This window comes from Arabidopsis lyrata, assembly GCF_000004255.2.
Source record: "Arabidopsis lyrata subsp. lyrata unplaced genomic scaffold ARALYscaffold_8, whole genome shotgun sequence".
Classification (NCBI taxonomy): domain Eukaryota; kingdom Viridiplantae; phylum Streptophyta; class Magnoliopsida; order Brassicales; family Brassicaceae; genus Arabidopsis; species Arabidopsis lyrata.
This window is the reverse complement of record NW_003302548.1, coordinates 3,119,493-3,140,435: the sequence shown is the minus strand read 5'-3', so window position 1 is coordinate 3,140,435 and position 20,943 is coordinate 3,119,493. Positions and strand designations below refer to the sequence as shown.

General features: G+C 32.9%; 5 protein-coding genes and 1 long non-coding RNA gene across 8 annotated transcripts; 3 read left to right on the top strand and 3 right to left on the bottom strand.

The window, feature by feature from the left end:
* Positions 1-884: 884 nt before the first annotated feature.
* Positions 885-1,641, bottom strand: LOC110225107. The gene is made up of 2 exons (XR_002329512.1): positions 1,353-1,641; positions 885-1,265 (listed from the first exon to the last, which is right to left on the bottom strand). It is a non-coding gene; the product is annotated as an uncharacterized LOC110225107 (long non-coding RNA).
* A 14-nt stretch (positions 1,642-1,655) lies between these two features.
* Positions 1,656-4,687, bottom strand: LOC110225103. 2 transcript variants are annotated; one of them, XM_021013903.1, is made up of 5 exons: positions 4,624-4,687; positions 3,377-3,691; positions 2,405-3,276; positions 2,112-2,304; positions 1,656-1,963 (listed from the first exon to the last, which is right to left on the bottom strand). In XM_021013903.1, exons 2-3 carry the CDS (start codon positions 3,486-3,488, stop codon positions 2,555-2,557), a joined length of 834 nt encoding a protein of 277 aa, XP_020869562.1. In that variant the 5' UTR covers positions 3,489-3,691; positions 4,624-4,687; the 3' UTR covers positions 1,656-1,963; positions 2,112-2,304; positions 2,405-2,554. The 2 variants fall into 2 exon arrangements, with proteins under 2 accessions (XP_020869562.1, XP_020869565.1); XM_021013906.1 differs by having other exon boundaries at positions 3,383-3,691.
* Positions 4,688-7,183: 2,496 nt separating this feature from the next.
* LOC9301421 lies at positions 7,184-9,805 on the top strand. Of its 2 annotated transcripts, none has more exons than XM_002865301.2 (3): positions 7,184-7,361; positions 8,781-8,870; positions 9,543-9,805. In XM_002865301.2, exons 1-3 carry the CDS (start codon positions 7,244-7,246, stop codon positions 9,644-9,646), a joined length of 312 nt encoding a protein of 103 aa, XP_002865347.1. In that variant the 5' UTR covers positions 7,184-7,243; the 3' UTR covers positions 9,647-9,805. The 2 variants fall into 2 exon arrangements, with proteins under 2 accessions (XP_002865347.1, XP_020880711.1); XM_021025052.1 differs by having other exon boundaries at positions 7,185-7,361; positions 8,781-8,855.
* A 2,358-nt stretch (positions 9,806-12,163) lies between these two features.
* On the top strand, positions 12,164-13,588 carry LOC9301420. Its single transcript, XM_002865300.2, has 3 exons — positions 12,164-12,312; positions 12,427-12,510; positions 13,301-13,588. Exons 1-3 carry the CDS (start codon positions 12,189-12,191, stop codon positions 13,393-13,395), a joined length of 303 nt encoding a protein of 100 aa, XP_002865346.1. The 5' UTR covers positions 12,164-12,188; the 3' UTR covers positions 13,396-13,588.
* A 1,436-nt stretch (positions 13,589-15,024) lies between these two features.
* LOC9299635 lies at positions 15,025-17,150 on the top strand. The gene is made up of 2 exons (XM_002865299.2): positions 15,025-16,278; positions 16,863-17,150. The coding sequence occupies exons 1-2, from the start codon at positions 16,158-16,160 to the stop codon at positions 16,982-16,984; spliced, it is 243 nt and encodes an 80-aa protein (XP_002865345.2). The 5' UTR covers positions 15,025-16,157; the 3' UTR covers positions 16,985-17,150.
* Positions 17,151-19,107: 1,957 nt separating this feature from the next.
* On the bottom strand, positions 19,108-20,835 carry LOC9301419 (elongation factor Tu, chloroplastic). The gene has a single exon (XM_002863512.2). The coding sequence runs from the start codon at positions 20,744-20,746 to the stop codon at positions 19,310-19,312; it is 1,437 nt and encodes a 478-aa protein (XP_002863558.1). The 5' UTR covers positions 20,747-20,835; the 3' UTR covers positions 19,108-19,309.
* Between the last annotated feature and the right edge of the window lie 108 nt (positions 20,836-20,943).

The window sequence follows — 20,943 nt, the reverse complement described above, 5'->3', positions numbered from 1 at the left end:
TGTTTGTGCATTACCTCCTTTCGAGGTAGTTGGTGACCAACAAGAAGTATGAGTTGTGGTGGGTGTTTGCGGGTAAGCCAATTAGATATGCCATTGAGGATTTTGCTCTTGTAACTGGTCTCAATTGTGGGAAGACTGGATTTAAGCCCGATAGGGGCAGGGGAATAGCTGTAAGGAGAGGAGCGCATTTGAAGACTGCTTTGTGGAAATCTCTATTCGGCAATCTTGCTAAGCCTACAACAACATGGATTCTGGAGAAGTTGCTTTTAGGGAAAAAATACAAAGATGATGAGACACGTTTCAGACTTGCGTTGTTGCTTCTGGTGGATGGCATTCTTTGTCCTACTTGTGCAAAGACAAACATCAGTCCAAAGCATGTTGCAATGGTAGGTGATATTGAAGCATTTCTGACGATGAAACATCAGTGTCATCACTGCAAACCTATTACAGGGAACTTGACGATGAAAAGATCCAAATTGCAGCAAAACAGTATGCTATTGAAGCATTTGGTGCATTTTCTCCAACTCCTATTGCTCTGTAGACATCTATGTAGTAAAATGGTGCATTTTCTCCAACTCCTATTGCTCTGTAGACTTCTATGTAGTAAAATGGTGGAATTCTTTACTTTTTATCTTGTACTCCTAGTATCAAATCTTTGGATTGGATGTTGTTTACTGTTTAATTATTGCAAACTTATTTGGATGACTTGCTACTATGTTAAAAAGTATTTGATGTTTCCTTGAGAAGTTGCTATATAGTTCTAGTAGTCTCTATAATATTTAGATTTAGGTTAATTCTGATTTGTTTTTGTTATGTTCAGAATTGATAATCAAACTTTTAGTCAACATATAATTAAAATCCAAAATACTATTTAGGCATCAAAATAACATTAAACCATTTCTGGGTTTATAATATATTACAATCTTCAAAACATGGTGTTCTTGGGCATCACAACCTTATTTACAACACTGCATAGAGATAGATAGATAAGCGTATCATCCAAAATACTATGGTATATACCATGATAGGATATACCAGAGTATTTTGTGATAGCTTTGGACTACACAGCCACTGCATATATACATCATCGCATCTATACTTGATGCGGTAACCATTATTTTGCCCACTCCAAAAACCTTCTTTGGAACACCTTCATTAAAACCCATGGTTGTTGCTAATGCTTATATAGCATTTTTACAGGAAGCCTTGTTGTGGCCTGGGCGACAACAACGGGAACACCTCCTGTTAGACTGTTGACGAGGGCGCTGCATTAAAATGCAAAACATTGTGTTAGGAATATCTGATGATGATAAATAGAATAGACTTGTTAAGTAAATAGAATAGAATCATACCTTGAATTCCCCCTTAGATTTGATCTGAATCTTCTTAGGCCTGCCCGGTGGACGTCGCACAAAAGGAGGATTAAGATCCCCTACAGTACCAAACGCATTATCGGGTCCCCCGACAGATGGAATAGGATAAATCTTCTCGGCATAAGAAAGTCGAAGCGTGTGTTCAAAGTATGCCGGTGCTACAAAGTTATCCATGCTAATTCCAATGCTTGTTGCTGCTGCTATCACATGGGCACATGGAATGCTAAGGCTCTGGAATTCATTACAGGTACAAGTCCCGTCTACTAGTTTAACTCTGAAACATTCACCACTTGTAATTTGAACTTGAAATTCGAACTCGCTTATTGGCCTTACTGACATGGCCATTGCCAGCTCAAAATTAGCTTCTACTAAGCTGCGAACTTTGGGAGCTAAGGTGGTTTGTGACCGTGCAGCCCTGGCTCTACGGAAAGCGAACCAATCCATAAGAGTTGTACGATTGTATTCAAGCATGCATATCAATGGATAGTCTCTAGCTTCTTTCAGTACACTATTCCAGGATTCGGCGATGTTGCTGTCCATTATGTTGTACCGCTTTCCCATAGAATGGACCCTTGTCCAATGAGAGAATCCTACATAATCATTAGCAACACTCATTAAGCAGTACAACTCTTATATATTTTAAAATAGTGTAACCTATGTTAACGAGATAAATATATATCTTTAAGTCCTCATACCCCTTGAATATATATAACCATGATCTATAGTATAATGACCTACCTATGTCAACAAGATATGCAGCACATCCTGGGCTTAGCTTTTGAATTTGGAGGAAATTTTTGTTGAAGTCATCAACTACATAGGCTCTGGCTGCAGCTGACATTAAACCAGCTAGGGTTTGGAGCTTGTACAAGTGCTTTACATTCCTCCACAGATGAACAGTACAGGCAGCATGATTCGCGTCCGTGTAAACCTGAAAGCCAAATTATAATGCCCATTAGTTAACTTACATAGCCAAACAGAGGTTAATATTTTGTAAATTTCTATCTGTGAAATTGGTTAATCATTTATACCTTCCTTAAACCGCTGTAAATGCTAGAATGGCGGTCTGATATGAAAACCAACTCGGTTGTGTCAGGGACAAATACGTTTAACCGCCTAAAGAACCACTCCCATGCTTCATCATTCTCACTATTAACGACAGCATATGCTAAGGGAAAAACCTAAAAATTCCCGTCTTGGCAACTAGCAGACAGTAAGCATCCTCCAAATCGCCCTTTCATTGATGTCCCGTCGACCACAATGACCTTCCTCATGTATTGATAACCTTTTACGGATGCAGCCAATTCTATGAACTGGTATTTAAAACGTGTAGGACCTTTTGGATCATCAGAATGGGCCGAAAAACAAAGTGATCCAGGATTAGTTTGCTGAAGCAAAGCGATGTATGCCGGTAACAGAGCATAACTTCCAGCCATAGAACCCATAGACTTTTCCATTGCAATCTCCCTTGCACGCCATGCTTTCCAATATGAAATGTTGATGTGGAAATCATCTAGCAGAAACTTGCGAATGACAGCAGCATTGGGATCTCTTTTGATATTCACAAATCGAGATTGCATAATCTCACCTATAACTTGTGTTGTAGCTAACCTGTGGTAGCTACGCCTCTCATCAACCGTGCATGTGTGCGTCAGTTTGGCTTGACGGATTTGGAAGTTCTCAGATGCATCCACTTTTGCTGCATAAACCCGCCATGGGCAGGTTTTTGAAATACACTTCAAGACCATGAACTTAGGAGTTGACCTAGTGGTGCGAAAATGGAACTTCCTGTTGATTGCGTGAATAGCAATCTTCAGCTTGCAATCCGCTTTTGACTTAAACACACGTCCGACAAACAGCTTGTCTCCTTCATAGTTTATATCCGCCAAAGCAGTTTCAACATCTACACAATTAGATAATAATGTTAGGTAGTGAAAACATTGACATTAGAAATGGATGTACTATGTAGACATATATGTATGGTTAAAAAGTTTCTTTTGTACCTGCACCTTTTCCATCATTAAAGACAGGAGGTGCATCGCGACAGAACAAGGCCGGATCATCACTCTTGTCTAGTAGCATCTTGTTTAATGCCTCTTGAACTCGTCCCCACATCACACATGGAACATGTTCTGCTCCATTTCCATCACCGTCAATGCTCCCAGTTGATTCAGAATCTGAAACAGGGCTTCGTACAGCTACCCGTGATGAATTGATAGTGTCATTCACCCTTGCTTGGCTACATTCAACTCTGGAGGGTATATCTGGCTGTGAAAATAGAACAATTTGATTCTCCTGCTCGTCATCACTATCAACTTCTGTAGGATTTGGAGCAGGAGTACTCCCTTGCCTTTATCACCAGGTTTACAAGCAGGACCAGCAGGGCGAATTGTAGGTTCTGTTTCTCGGATAGTTATGCCTCCTGCAGTTGTTGGGACAGAGCATAATCTAATTGTCTCACCTTCAACAATAGGTCCTTCTTGTGGTGATGTTGTGTGTTCGCTAAGTGCAAAATCATGCCAGTCGGCATCATATTCATCCTCTGAAGAGTCTCCATCACTGTTTGCTGAAACGTAATGCAGCCAGTGCTTCTCCCTCCTCTTTGGCTGAGCCTCTTGGGATGTTATTTTCTTCACCACAGTGACACACAGGTTAACCTCTTCAATGAAACGCCTCATTCTGATGAAAACTTCAACATCCTTATCTTCACATATGTACTGTGGCGAGGATCCGTTGCCTTCGTCTATTTCCATCCATAAAGGGTACTGGTATGACATTTTTATAACGACGTCATGTGCTCGGAGTCTCAGCTTCTCTTTAACTTTGCTTGCAAGCTCTTTGTATGTCATGGAGTCCCGCAGGCGAAGGAACCGGTTCCCCTCCACCGTTGTAGGTTCAAAGTTCCAGATAAATGAATCCACCTTCACCCATTCTCCAATAACGAGTAGAACATGATCCTGAGCCGTCATCTACAAAGACAAAACAGAGTAAATATTTTTTAGGTTATATATTATGCTGTTTGGATTACACATAACTTATGATATTAGTACAAAGCTTTGCCGCATAAAGAAAATTAGGTTTGGTTAGCAGATCTATAAAAAATGGAAACTATATCATTGTTTACTTGTTTGTAAAGACAGATCTGTGTAAAAGCTAAGTATATATATGAGTTCTTAAATGGTCTGCAGCAATAAATTCCATACTATGTTTAGAACAGGAATAAAAGGAATCTAGAATCTATGCTTTTTACCTGAGTATTTCGATGCCTTGAATTTACTGTCCAACTACTTTCCCCATCATCCATTCTTTTTGCAGATGGATATAGTACTCTGCAAGTAAAAAGAGCCTCACTAGTCTATTTAATAACTGCAGTACAATATCTCAACCGCACATCTTTCTCGGGGGAATTTAAAATTCAAAAGAAGTAAGTTTTTTCGCATGGTTAAGTTACTGATTGGACAAATTGTGCAACTTGGCAGGTTACTATAAGCCTACTTTTGTAGACCAGACACGTCGACCTTCTTTTTACCAGGGAGATAGCGCGTGTCACGTACGGAGGCTACTCAGGTAATATCCACAGGCCCAATGGTTATTCTCTTTGTTTTGGGCTTTAGTGTGCTATATTCTTAATTTTCTGTTTGAAATTGGTCATTCACCTAATTGCCCCTAAGAAATAGCCATTAGTAAACTGACGTTTTTTAGAGATTAAAAAAATTCAAAAAAAACAAAAAAAAACAAAAAATTGTTTTGTACAAAAAAAAAGAAAAATTCAAAATTGCCTTCAAACATAAAGACAAACATGCAATAACGTATTGTAATATAGAGAAAAACATGAAATGAATAATAATACATTGAAATCTGAAAACAGACAGTGCACTTTACAAAAGATATGATTTTTTTAGTCGCGTATGACATTTAAATATACTAGACCGGCTCTATGCTTATCATCTATAATACTAGGAAAAATGGGCTCGTAGACATAAAGGTATCAATACTAGCAATACACATTGCCACGCGAAAGCTTATGCATTTCGCGTGGCAATGTATCTCCGGTTGCCTAGCAACTTGTCAAAGATTAGCCTACCGTCACATTGGGAACGAGAAAGGATGCCCTCGCTGCGGAAGCCCGGAGGAATCTATAAATCACTTACTCTTTGACTGCCCGCCCTCGAGACAAATCTGGGCTTTGTCCCCTATCCCCACCTCGGGGCATATCTTCCCCAGAAGCTCCCTCTTCTATAATTTCGATTTTCTTTTCTGGCGTGGGAAAGAATTCGGAATAGAAGAGGACACACTTGAGATCTTCCCTTGGATTCTTTGGTATATCTGGAAAAGTAGAAATAGATTTCTGTTTGAAAATATCAGAGAACCTCCCCAGGAGACTCTAGCTTTGGCGATTCAAGAGGCGAATGCTTGGAAACAAGCAATGCTGAAAGATCGATCTCCCGTTGACCCTCTCCCCCCCGGGGTATCTGCCTTACCCCCTCCCCTCTTGACCTCGGAATGTCAGATTGACGCATCTTGGCATACAGATGATAGTCTAAGCGGGTTTGGATGGGTTTTAGTAAGACAGGATAAAGTCTGCCATTTAGGACTCAAAAGTGCTCGACGAAGTCTTTCACCGCTCCATGCGGAACTCGATTCTCTGTTGTGGGCAATGGAATGCATGATCTCGATTGGGGATTCTTCTGGTGCGTTTGCCTCCGACTGTTCTGATCTGATCTCCCTTCTTGATAACCACGAAGATTGGCCTACCTTTGCTGCTGAGCTAGCCTCTTTTCGGTCTTTAATTTGTTTTTTCCCTTTTTTTAGTGTTAGATTTATTCCTCGCAATTTTAATGGTCGGGCTGATTGTTTAGCCAAAAAAGCTCGGGCTCGTAATAGTCTGTTTTCCCATGTAAGTCAATCGGTTCCTGATTGGCTCTCCCTAGCGGAGAGTTTCTTTCTGATAACTTAATATAATGGCGTTCGAAGAAAAAAAAAAAAAAAAAAGACATAAAGGTATCAATATACCTAAGACCACAAACATGACATCAGACATCAGCACTGTGTACCTTCGATATTTTGTGAGTCGCCCAGACACCGACAAAATATTTAGACTTGACTTGTTGACCTTTTTTGTTTTTGTTTTTTGGTCGCCAACTGAGTAGTTGACTTATATGTTAATTTATTAAAAACATATTATTATTGTTTATAGATGAAATGCCATTGAAAAACAAAGGAAAAGGGTCATCGCTATCTTTATAAACATCGCACTTGGTCATCGTTCATTATAGGGATATGTATTACAGTTGTATTTTTAAATTTTAGTTCCTTTTATTTTTATGTTGTTTATCAAAATGCCAAATGCATTGATATGTTTTGTTTTTTTCCCTCTATTTTTTTTTCGTCTAGATTTATTATTAATTAATTTTTCCCTATATTTTCGTGTGTAAAATGCGACTGTAATAAACAAAATAAAGAGAATAAAAAATTCAAAACTGTAAAGTTTATTTTCACTAACCAACGCTTATTTAACATAAGATAATTATTTTAGCCAGTAAAAACAAGATTTGAATAATGTTATTTTTTGGATTATTAAGAAATTTTATCTATAGATCCGTACATTTTCTCAGGCCAAATACAAATATATTTTATATAGTTTCCTTCCAAGTATCACTTGAACCACTTTCTTTTCCGTTATCCGGTACAAGAAAAAAATCATCATTATCCATTCTTTTCTTTTTGTTATTTTTCTTTTTTATAATAACCGCATTTGTTATGCCTAATTTATATGATTTTCCTAAGAATATTTTGAGCCTATAAAACTCAAAAGGCTTAAGTCAATATGGAAATAGAGAAGCAAAACTAGTAAACGTAGAGAGAGAGAAATGGGAAAGAAAACTTCTTCAAAATTGAGTCAAGTGTTCATTGTGGTTCTTCTTTGCATCTTCATTTATCGTACCGACTCAGCTATTTCTTCTCATCATGAACAACTTCCAATTTCCGGTTAGCATATATATATATATATATATAATTAATTGTTTGACATATTTAGTCTATAGTATCTGTGCTCTATGACCGTTTTGAACGATTTTACGTTTATTATTAAATTGTTATAGACACGTGATTTTTCTTTGTCACATTTAATCTTTCTACGTTGACACCTAATTTATCAAATAAACTTTATAGTTGGTTTTACTCCTATATATCATATTAAGTGTTGTAAAAACTCTTCTTCGTATCTAGTTCAGGGGATTTTAATAATAAAACGTCTAACAGGCTTTTACAACTTTTTAAATTTATATATATAGGGTGTGATTGGTGACATGAGTTACTATGTGGTATCATTGAATTAGGAAGATAACTCAAAAATGTTACCAATCATGATTTGTTTTTAAAAATTTGCATTAGTGATTGAAGTTTGTTGAGTTATGAATGACTTACATTTTTGAGTTATCTCCTTTGTAAAATTGCTAAATCAAAACTTAACTCAAAAACATGAAAATTCTCATGAGTTAGGATGTGGTAAGTTGAGTTATAATTTTTGCATTAAAAAAAACGAAAATTAGTTTTAAATTAGAAGAAAATATCTTAAATTAATTTTAATAATGATAATTGTTTTTATTATTATCTTAATTTAATTCAATAACATTTCATAAAAAATAGGTATTTAAATTCTTAATTTTCTTAACATCTTTAAGTTTTTTAATTTGTTTTTTATTTTCATTTAGTTACCAAAAATTATTTATAGGACTAGATTTAATACAGATAAAATTTTAAATATGCTAGGAAAATGTAAGTCATTAGTTTTATAACTATTATGTAAAAAAAAATATTTCAAATTAACTATGTTTTTAGTATTATTTTATTTTATTATTTAATTTGTAAAAATTATTATTATTATTATTATTATTATTGATATTTAATTAATTAGTTTTAATAACATATACTGCAACTTTTAAAACACAAAACTTACCAGTCACTTGTATTGATCAGACTGATAACTCATATTTTTACAGCAAAAAACTACATCAGTCTACAGTTTATACCATAGTTTCCGGTTTATTCTTAGTTTATTATATAGATTGAAATTTTAAGAAGTACCCAAACTGGATATGTTTTTCAGACTCAGTGTTGTCTTTAACCATACGACCAGAAAATTAAAAAAGCATAGATTGATTAATGGTTTTAGCGTGGACTAGTATAAATAAGACAAGTTCCCATGGTCAAATGGCTCTATTTGAAAACTTCTTCAAAATTGAGTCAAGTGTTCATTGAAAATATTTAATATAAATATTTAATGTTTAGAAAGAAGGAGAGGCATATATCGTATTCGTCTTCCTACGTTTTTATCGAATAAATATTTCCTCGAGATATTTTTTGCTTTAGATCCAACAATATTTAATTTTAAAAATATGAATACAGGGAGAAGAATGATGGCGAACACTCCGTATCCGTATGGTGGCATATATGTGAAACCACCACCCTCAAAAAGTAAAGGTAGTTATCTGAAAGGTACTCATATATCTTCTTATACTTCAAAAAAAAAAAAAAAGAGGTAGATTGTGTCATTTATTTTAAATATTTATATTACTTCTAATTGATACAAAAGAATTTACATCACTCATAAAAATGATTCCGAAAGGATGATGCAAATAATTAACATCGCTTTATTAGAAACCATGCAAATTTATTTTATTTTTGCATCAATTGTTATAATCGATTTCAATATGTGTCAATTGTCAGAAATGATACTACCTTTTAATCAATTGACGCCAAACAAACTAATAATTGCATCGATTGTTGCAAATGTAGTGATACAAATGTAAAAGTGATACAGATTTATTTAGATTTGCATCAGTTTTAATCAATTGACGCCATACAAACTAATAATTGCATCGATTATTACTAAATGATGTTACATTTTAATTTTTGTATCAATTATTAATAAGTAATTTAAAACAGTATCATTTAGATTTGTGATTCAATTTAAATGATTCAATTCAACTTTTTTGTATTAATATAATTCATCAGCATTCAATCTCGTTTTATATTTGCACATTATCCACATTTTTCTTATCAAAAGAGTTATTCACTTCTAGATTTTCTATAATTCTAATTTACATTACGTAATTATGCGTCTTTAATACACCGCTAACTTCAGCTTATACTAATATTATTTTGTAGTGAAGAGATTGGAGACATATTATAAGCCAAATAGTGATATAGGTACAGGACCATCACATAGTGGACATGGTGGTAGCACCATTGATCAAGTTTCATCTCCTTAGTTTCCGGGCAATGACTTATTTCTTTCAAATAAAAAGTATGAATGTAACTCTTTAAGTTTATGTGTGTTTTTAAATTTTAAGTAAGGTTTTTAAAGTCTCATTAATGTAAAATATACGTATTTGTGTAATATCATATATAATCTAAGTTTCTTAAGCAAACATTTTCTTATAAAAAACTTAAATTTGCTCGAAACTGATGACATTCATATAAAAAAAAAAATTAAAAATTAGAATTTTCTATAAAAAAAAATTTGCTTGTGCTTTCTTTGAACTGGTCATCGTTGGATTATAAAAATATACTGAGGAGTTGATAACGAGTTTCAATGAGAATGAACGAGAGTTATACACAAGAGTAGGTTTTGATAGAATGCTGTTTTGTGCTTTATTATGTTGTTGCATAGTATTTTTGCTAAAGTTAACTGTATCTACATTATGAAATAACTATAACTAATAAATATGAAGGGGATGAGCATGATGAGTGTACAAGGTGGGACTGATAATGGTTTAATTCAATAACATTTTCTTTTATAATAAGAGCTTCTAGGTTTAGGTTCATACATTTTTCATGTATGGGACCAGAACATTTAATATGGTTCTCTCCTAAAACATTTATCTCCTATTCTTATACTGTATTAATTTCTTATGAAAGCTTTTAACGTTCCTTTTTAGAATATATTTGAAATTTCATAAATCCGATTTTCATTACATAATTCGTCTATAATATTTTGATGTCTTTTATCTTTAGTCGAAATTTAATTACATATATCATTAATAAAAATATATAAATGTGAATTATTGTAGTGAGGAAATTGATGAGTATATATACCAAATGGAAACATATTTACAAGACTACCAGGCAGTGGACATGGTGGTGGTCGCACTACATGTGCATATTAATTTAATGTATAATTTATGTGCTCACAAGTCAAGTTTTTGATTTCTATATTGTGTATAATGTATGTGTGGAAAATATTGATGTAGATTGATGGATCATATTGATGTAGGAAAATCAATTAGAGCTGGTCGCAACTCGCAACCACTAGAATCGATCTTGCCTATCAATCTTTCGTTATATATATGTGTCTATGTGTGTGAGTCGTTTTATTCTGCCATCACGATTCAAGCTTTTTCAAAGTTTGATCAATTATGTATTTTGTATATCATTATTTTGTGTCTATCATTAGTACTAATAAATTAAAGATTTGAGATAATGAGAATAAAACACAATTCAAAAGCTTATTAGTAATGAAAAAAAAAAAAAACTAGAGCAAGAACAAGGTCTTTTTGGCTTATAGTATACTTCATTAATTTTACCTTTTTTTTTTTTTTGAACGACATTCATTGTATTTTCTAAGAAAATATATAAAATTCAATTAGGGTCTAAATGGTAACCGAAGAATTTGGCTGAATCCGGCTGAATTGCTGAATCTGGCTGAATTTTTAGTGATTTTCAGCTGAATCTGGCTGAATTTTTACATTTTTAAATGGTAACCGTTGAATCTAGCTGAATTTTTTGTGATTTTTAGTAGTATCTATCATAATTAAAACTTTAACTGAAACATATCGTCAAATACTTATGAATATTAATAGAATAATTAAAAAATATCTAAATAAACTAGATATATAAAATTATCCAATGGTCTAATTAACTATTATACTAATAAATAAATACTAAATTATCTAAAATTAATACTAATATAAATAATATATTGGTTAGCAAAATTGAGTTATTCTTTCATATTTAATTTTTGAACTATGAAAAATATGTAAATAATTAATGAAAAGCTTTGTAAAGCATTATTGAAAACTTGATTTCAAAAATTAACATGATAATAAAATATAAATTATCTAATTAGTTTTCTATTGTTTTCTAGTATTTTAATCAATAATATGATCAGGCTGATTAAGAAAATTATTAAAAAAATTTTTGATATTTTAAGTAATATTTTAGTATGAGTTACGTTGTTTTGTGAAGTTTTAAAATTTTATTTTAAATTATCTAAAAATTATTAAAATTATCAAAAATTATCTATAGTCATCCGAACATGAATTCGTCTCTTTTCTATTCTGGTAGTGATATATTATGCATCTGAATTATTCATATATCGTATATGTATAATTTAACTTATTTTAAAATATAAATTTGTTGTATAATTTTTGATAATATTTTAATTCAATTTAAGTACTCGTTATTATCCGAATTTTTACAAGAAATGAATATATACGTATCTGTTGGTGTTGAAAAAACTGCTGAATCTGGCTGAATTCAGCTGAATTTAGTTTTATGCAAATGGTGACTGCGGAATTGCTGAATCTGGCTGAACCCGGCTGAATGTTTTTATTATGTTACCATTTGGAGCCTTAGAAAAAGAGTGTCAATTATCTTTTCACAAGAAATTAAATTAATCAACAAAAATGAGTGGTGGAGAAAATTAATATTTTTGGGGTTTGCTTATCTTTTCAACACCTTTTGGAATGTTCCCTTTTCATTAGGATTTATAAATAATAGTCTACAATCAAGAAAACAAAGAAAGAATAAGAGATGGAAAATAAAACGTTTTCTTCAAACTCTGTTCATTTGCTCATTGTGTTTTTGCTTCTTTGTACCTTTCTTTCCCGTACCGAATCTGCTCGTCCTTCTCACCATGCACTACTCTCAATCACCGGTCAGTAACTGCTTTAACAATTATATAACATCCACATATGCATAATATTGTCTAAGTGTTAATTAATGCGAAAATTCATGAAATAGTCTATTCACATGTAATAAATATGTATAGGGAGGACGATGATGAGTAATTATAAGACCAATAGTGCCATAGGAACACCATCATCAACCAGTAGCCATGCTCCAGGCGGTAATGGTATGTCCCTCGCTCCTCTTTACTTATCTCACATTTTCTTATCAACTTTTTTCTGCCGAAAATTTTCTAAAATACATATTTTTTATATTGAATTATAAAAGAGTGTGTTTAAATAAGGTTTGGTGTTTTTCCTGGATTCAATAAATATGAGTTTTCTCCTTACATATATTACAGTTAATTTTAAAGACTAGCTGGAAAATAAAAACTATGAATAAGCTTTTGCTAAGAAAGTAAAATATCTTAATGTCTTTTATTAGTTTATTTTGGAGTTACCTTTAACGACTGATGAGTGAAGTGGGTGTAGGAGCATCAGCGAGTGGTCGCAACCACTAAATTAATTCTCCTATTAGTCTTTAACTATATATGTGTGTATGTATGTTTAAGTTTCTATTTTCTACATGCCATCGTAGGTCAGCTTTTAAAGTGTCCAATTAGCGCAGTAATGTAAACATACGTAAACTTAACAAAGAACAATGTTGAAACTTGATCTTGGTTAGTGTTCAATTCAATATTTACGCATACCATTTGTTTGATATATGATATACATACATATTAATGCATGGCCAGGGTTTAATAATTACTATAGTTTAGAGTTTGGTGGACAAGGTGGGCTCATAATGGTTTAATACTATTATCATCATTATCTCCATTTTCTTATATTAATTTCTTTTAAAACTTCCACGTTTCTTTTCGACTATTTTCAAATTTTATAATTCGATTATATTACATAATTCGTTTATAATATTTTGCCTGCCTTTTCTCTTAATAAATACATAAATATGAATTGTAGGGAGGAAATTGATGAGTATATATAGACCCAATGGAGACATATTTACAGGACCATCAGGCAGTGGACATGGTGGTGGTCGCACTCCAGCCCCCTAGTATATATATTAATGTGTAATTTATGCGCTCACAAGCTATAAGCTTTTAATTTCTCGATTACTTATGACGTATGCGTTGGTGTAGTATATAATGTAATGTTTAATTTCTGTGTTCACAAACCAACTTTTTCATTTCTCGACTATGTAATCTATAATATGTGTGTTTCTCTAATATTTCCAAGTGTTCTTAATTATCCAAAGTGTGTGTTTAAAATATATTTTGAATTTTGTTTTAACATATACGTTTTAGTCTATATAAGTCTAAAACATATGTTTTGCGATTTTACCTTATAGAAACAACAACAAAATCGCTAATACGAAAATGTAGTAAACAGCTTTACCTTATATACGTTCTAGTATACCACGAATAATATATTTAAGTTCTATTATTAAAATCTAAATTTAGATAATATTTGGGAAAGATCAAACTGGTTCCTAGATTAGATCTCAAGTTCCTTATACTTTATTAATCACTCTTTCTAAGAAATTAAAAGGCTAGGGTCCGAGATAGTTGCAAGAAATAAACAAATAAAAATAAACTAATAGATGTTGCAAAAAGAAATTATAAATGAATAATTTTAAGATTATAATATTTTATTAATTTATGAAGAAATTAATTTACAGAAATGTTAATTTACAGAAAAATCAGTTTGAGATTAAAAACCAGAAATGTTATTTTTTTTCTTAAAAATGATGTAGGGGTTTTACAAATAACTAGATTTTAACCCGCGGTACACCGCGGAATAATTTAATTTTAAAGTTAGTATAAAATATTTTGTAAATTGTATTTCCTTATAACAAATTTATTTATATTATAGTTTACAATTGTTATTAAGTAACGATATATCACAAGTCCACGAGACAATTATTAATAAACTGAGGATTGAACCCGTATTAAAGCGGTATATAAATATTGATTCAAATTCGTCTGGCATATAAATCCTTTCCGAAATATAAACCGTTCCGTAATTTCTTAACCCGTCCCGTGATTTGTTTTTATTTTAAAATTTAATGATTATTTATTATATATAAAAATTTACAAATCATATCACCCTCTAAGACCACAAGACATTATACCACGGGACAATTTTTGGTTTTATACAATCTTTTCTAAATGAGACTGATTTAATATGTCTAATATTTGTGGTATTAAAAAAAAAAGATTTAATCCGTATTGAGGCGGCGGATTAATGATATTTTAATCTTTTTATTATTGTTGATTCAAAAACTCGTCCCGCCAAACCCGTCTGGCCAAAAAAACTCATTTATTTTATTAATGTTCTTATTTATGATATGATTCTGAATCATTGTCTAAATATTTTAATCGATGTTGAACGTTGAACACACATTTTCGTCAATTGGATAATATATGTCCGTTTTTAAAATTTCGAATCACAGTATATGCAGATTTTTTTTTTTTACTTTATGTATTATATGATGATTCAAAACAGTTAAAAAAAATCAAACAAAGATGATAGGAGAATCATAATTATAAATCTTAATCAAATCTTCTAAATATCTAAATTATTAAATATGGAATATCCGGTGTATGAGTTGGGTTAAATATAACCCGACCCAACAAATTTTGTTGTGAATGAATTTTAAAAACGGGTCGGATATCCGATATACCCGAAAGTATTTTTACCCATCCGTCACCAAAGTGTTGCAAAAATACTAGTATAGATGTAACCAAAACAAGCTAAATCATAAGCAAAATATATAAGAAGAATAAAAAACACAAATGTTATTACGATGAAACAGTTTGAGTTTATTTTTAGGATAGATCACCAAGACTTCATTTCCATGCTCCTTCATTTCAACTTCAATGTGGTTACCAAACGTACCAAGTCGGGTCCATGGATTTCCATGAGGCGCTTAATGATTAAATTCTCATAGTGTTTGAAGCGCTCTCCTTCGACATAAAAAAGGAGAAATCTTCTATGGATTTTTCAGCTATATGTGGCTCAAGATTAGGAGAGGTTGAATAAGCATTTTCCAAGAAGTAATCCCTCTTGAGAATTTCTAATCACTAGCAAAGGCGGCCAAAATTATACACCATGCATCGATTCCATCAGTCTGTTTTTCGATCCATTCCTTTGATAAAAGCATGCTGCATTCCTTTTGTTTTTGCTCTTTTCCTGTTATTTAGTTCTCTTGTCATTTGTCACATCAAAATCTAAGCTTTCACTCAATTGATTTTGGTCTTGGGTTTCCATTGTACTGGTGCTTTTTGGTAATAAATTTTCAACTCAAACCAAATTATCAAAATATCTTTGCTATATCAAAGATATTTGATAAGCTCCATAATTATCTGAACCAGATCACGTGGCATAACCTTCTTCAGTCCCTAGCTCAAATTTATTCAAGTAAAATAAAAACTCGGATCCTGATCTATGAACTTCAAGTATATTGTTTAAAATCACAAATCACGGATCCAAATTCGTAAGGAGATATGAAACAATGGATAAAAAGATTGGATCTAAGATCGGATCAGAAAATCCTGAAAGATTTTTGTCGCTATACTTTGTAAAGAAGAATGGTTAATGAACAAGAAGTTATAAGTAACTGTTTGTTTTTTATAAGAACAAGAGAGTCAACTTAATGATTATTGAGTATTATTGACTAGTGGAGAAAATTCAAAGTCAACTTGGTTTTATTAGGTTTAGGGTTTTTTATTGTTTCAATCTTTCGTGGAACGTTCCCTCCACATTTGCATAAATATGAGTCTAATGTCAAGAAAAAGAAAGACAGAAAGATCAAGAGATGAGAAACAATATTTCTTCAAAAATGGGTCAAGTTCTAATGGTGTTTCTTCTCCTTTGCACCGTTATCTGCCTAACCGAGTCAGCTCTTCCTTCTGATCATCAATCAGCCCTACTAACCGGTTTGTGTTTCTGTTCATGCATAATATCCATGCACACAAATGTACATATACGCAGATATAGATAAGTTTGTATAATTGTTGATTGATGGAGAAGATCCATGAATCATGGTCTAATTACATGGAAAATAGTTTAGGACTTGTTAAAACATTTTAAAGAAAGTTATAGCTAGAAAATATTTTAGGACTTGTTCAATATTGTTTATCAATGTAACTTTATACTAGTTACTTACATAATCCGTCTGTTTTGAATTACCTGTCGTATAAGTTTTTTGCACATGAATTAAGAAAACAATTAATTTTTCAATTTTACCTTTATTCAATATATTTTCTAAATTTTTTTATTGGTCAAGACATTAAAACAGTGAGGATAAAACTAAAATTTTTATAAAACATCTGCATTGAAAATCTAAAACGACAACTATTATGAGACAAAATTTAAGTGCTAAAACGACAAGTAAATTAAAACGGAGGGAGTAGTACTTAGTTTTAGATGTTTTGTTTTTCTCAATAGTGTCTGTATATGTGAATAAATAAGACAAGTAATCTCATTAATCTACAACGTCTAACTATTTTTAAATTTGAAGGGAGGAAAATGATGGGTTATAAGCAGAGTGAAGGACCAGTAAGATCATCACAGAGTCATCAAGCTGGTGGACGTGATAATGATGATGATCCTATCGCCAACATAGATTACGGCAAATATTAATTTTCTTTCCGATTTCAGTTTTTTTTCAAAATTCAATGATATTTTAATTGTTTTCTGCTGTTTTTTCAATCAATTTACAGTCAATCCTCATTACGTGATATTTCCCTTGTTTGAAATAATGAAATTTCTTCTATCACCATCTATATTATATATTTTGTGTTTTTAATTATTTTCATTGTTAGAACATATTTGTTCTCTTAAAACATTGGAACGTAATTTATATTTGTATAAAGTAATGTCATACAATTTTTCAAGTTCTCAACACATGATTATTTGAATTTATATTCTTTATATAAGAATTTTCAAAACTATGTATCCAAACGGATCGTCAGAAAACAAAAGTCCTATTTCATCCCATATCCATAGGAAATTTTCCATCACATCACTTTTTATTTTAAATATTTATTTGTTTGAGAATATTTATTTAAGTCCAACGAAAAAGAAATTGGAAAAAATGTTAAAACAAATCACCAACTTTCATATTTAGTTGGAAAAGCACCCATTTTTCCTTTGACGCCTTATATCACAAACTTTTTGTTGACCTACGGGGTTATTACTGAATTGGGTATTTGTTGGGCAAAAAATTTGAGATAAGGAACAAACGTCCGAGCTTCGTTTTTAGACATTTATTGGCTAAATGAAATTACACATTTACCCCTATCATTTGTATCTTCTTCCTCATTCTCTTTTCCCGACCACCACCACGTTTCCTCCACCGACCAAAACGTTTGCTTCCTCTCGCGACCACAATACTCGCTTTCACGGTCTTAATCCTTGCTTCTCACCACCGTGTGCTCCATCAATACCGTTTCCGTCACTTTTAGGACCAACTTTTTCACCTCCAAAATATAAAATCTCTCTTCCGCCGACGCCAACGATCTGATAAATTCAATGGAATTAAAGGAAACTAAACCCTATGGGGGATAGTATCTAATAAACCCAAGGGGTCAAATCACAAATATTAATTGAATCAAAACTTTCAATTCATCTTCAAATCTCAACTTTGTAAATTATGTGTTCCCGATCTTATCATCATCTTCTTCTTCTACTTGCTTCTCACCAACGCGAAAACCACCGTAGTCACCGGATCTCATCATCACCACCATCTAATTTCCAGTGTCTTCTTCTTCGTCTCGTCTCCTCAACGTCACCGAATCTCTTCATCGTCACCACCATTTCGATCACCGCATTTATCATTGTTTTCACAATTTCGTTCTCCGAATTTCATCATCATCTCCACAAATCGTTGTTAAACGTTGTCACAGAGAATTCATCGTCGAAATTGAAACGTCATCAAAGCTTCTCGTCGTTGGATGTAAGGGTAAAAAAGAAATTTTGGTATAAGGAAAAATGCCTAAACCAGCAAGTATAGGCATATGAACCGGATTTGATAATTTATGTTGGAATAAAGCTCATTCCCGTAATTAATTCGACCTTTTATTTTAGTTACAAATTTTTGCTCACTAAGCCAATATAGACACATTTTAAGTGTTTTAACGAAACATATTAAATCTCCGATAATAATTTGTGTTAAGTTTATCGATAGCCTGATTACGAAGATAAGTAAAGAGAGTTAACCTTGCTAACTCATTTCGTCAAAATATTTCACGACGGACTTAAATTGGTTCGTTAACAAAATATTCTGATTAAAATGAACAGTCAACAAAAGTATGTAATTAAAATAAAAAGTCAACAAAAGTTGATGATTTTGAAAAAAAAAAGTAAGTTGGTGCTTTCTCTCAAAATACGATAGATAAAAAAATATTTTTTTATATTTTTTTTTGTCAACCACATTGGTTGCCCAATTAGGAGGAGAAAAATTTACAAAATTAATTTCAGAAAATAAAAGTTTAGAAAAATAAAAAAATTATTTATTTATATTATATTTTCACATTCAACCAAAATAAAAACTCGGATCATGATCTATATACTTTTTTTTTTTTTTGGGCAAAGGGAGATCTATGAAATTCAAATATATTTTAGATCACGAATTATGGATTCAAATTTGTAAGGAGCTACTGTGAAACAATGGATAATAAGATTGGATCTAAGATCGGATCTGAAAATCCTGAACTACTTTTGTCACAGTACTTTGTAAAGAAGATTGGTCAATGAATTCAGACTGAAACCAAAGAATATATGACATTTTTTATTCTGAGTTTTTCATACAAAATGATGGAAAAATAAAGGAGAAAAATAACACTAATTAAATTGCAATTCAAATTTTCAAGAGTTTGTGAATTATAGTGAACCCAAGAAACCAAACAAAAAAGAAGCAAGAACAAAAGCTCGCTATTGCGAAACTCTCTTTTACCCACTAATTTCTCATTCGATAATCGACTGAATCACTCCAGCACCAACAGTCTTTCCTCCTTCTCTAATAGCAAACCTCATCCCTTGTTCACAAGCAACAGGCACAATAAGCTCAACAACAATCTTAACACGATCACCAGGCATAACCATCTTCGATTCCTCATCTTTATCATTCATAATGTTAGTCACTTTACCCGTAACATCCGTAGTCCTCATGTAAAACTGAGGTCTATACCCAGCGAAAAACGGCGAATGTCGTCCACCTTCTTCTTTCTTCAACACATAAACAATCGCTTCAAACTTAGTATGCGGAGTAATCGAACCCGGCTTAGCCAAAACCATACCTCTCTGTATATCCGCCTTTTGTATACCTCTAAGCAACAATCCAACATTATCACCAGCCATAGCTTCATCAAGAATCTTCTGAAACATTTCCACCCCTGTAACCGTATAATTCCTAGTCTCTCTCAATCCCACCAAATCAACAGTCTCCCCAACCTTAACACAACCTCTTTCTACACGCCCCGTAGCAACCGTACCACGACCAGTAATCGAAAAAACATCCTCAACCGCCAACAAAAACGGTAACTCAGTCTGCCTAGTCGGAATCGGGATATAACTATCAACAGAATCCATCAACTCATAAATCTTATCTACCCATTTATTCTCACCTCTCTTAACATTAGGTTTCTCAGTCAAAGTTTCTACAGCTAACAAAGCAGAACCCGAAATAATCGGAATATCGTCACCATTAAACTCGTAAGACGATAAAAGCTCGCGAACCTCAAGCTCAACAAGCTCTAAAAGCTCAGCATCATCAACTTGATCTTCTTTATTAAGAAACACAACCATATCAGGAACACCAACTTGCTTCGCCAACAAGATATGTTCTTTAGTTTGTGGCATTGGTCCATCAGCACCAGAAACAACAAGAATCGCACCATCCATTTGAGCAGCACCAGTAATCATGTTCTTGACATAATCAGCATGACCAGGACAATCAACATGAGCGTAATGACGATTCTCTGTTTCGTATTCGACCGTTGCAGTGTTGATTGTGATACCACGAGCTCTTTCTTCAGGAGCTGCATCGATTTCGTCGTATTTTTTGGCTACACTGTTTCCTACTGAAGCTAAAGCCATTGTTAACGCTGCGGTTAGTGTTGTTTTGCCATGGTCAACGTGACCTATTGTTCCGATGTTGACGTGTGGTTTCTTGCGTTCGAATTTTCCTCTGGCGGCGCGTACGGTGAAGGCGCGACGGAGACGGTGAGGGGAGGAAGATGTTGTTGTTGTTGTGGTGGTGGTGATGGAGAGAGATGTGATTGGTGGGAGGAAGTAGGAAGAGAGAGTTAGGGATTTTGGTTTAATGGTGGAGATTGATGGAGAAGTGAAGGAATTGAGGAGTTTTGAGGAGGAAGAAGTAGCGGCGGGTGATGAAATCGCCATTGAAGGAGAGGAAAAATTAGGGTTTTTTTTTGGTGAATTTGGTGGAGAGTGGAGATTTTGTGAAGAGAGTGTTTATATTTTGTGAAGAAGGTGAGGAGGCAAAGAAAATGAAAGGCTCTTATTTAGTTTATCCGTTGCAATGTGTGCCAATCTTTTTTTTTTTTATTTACGGGATGAAGAAAAATTGGATTCGAGTA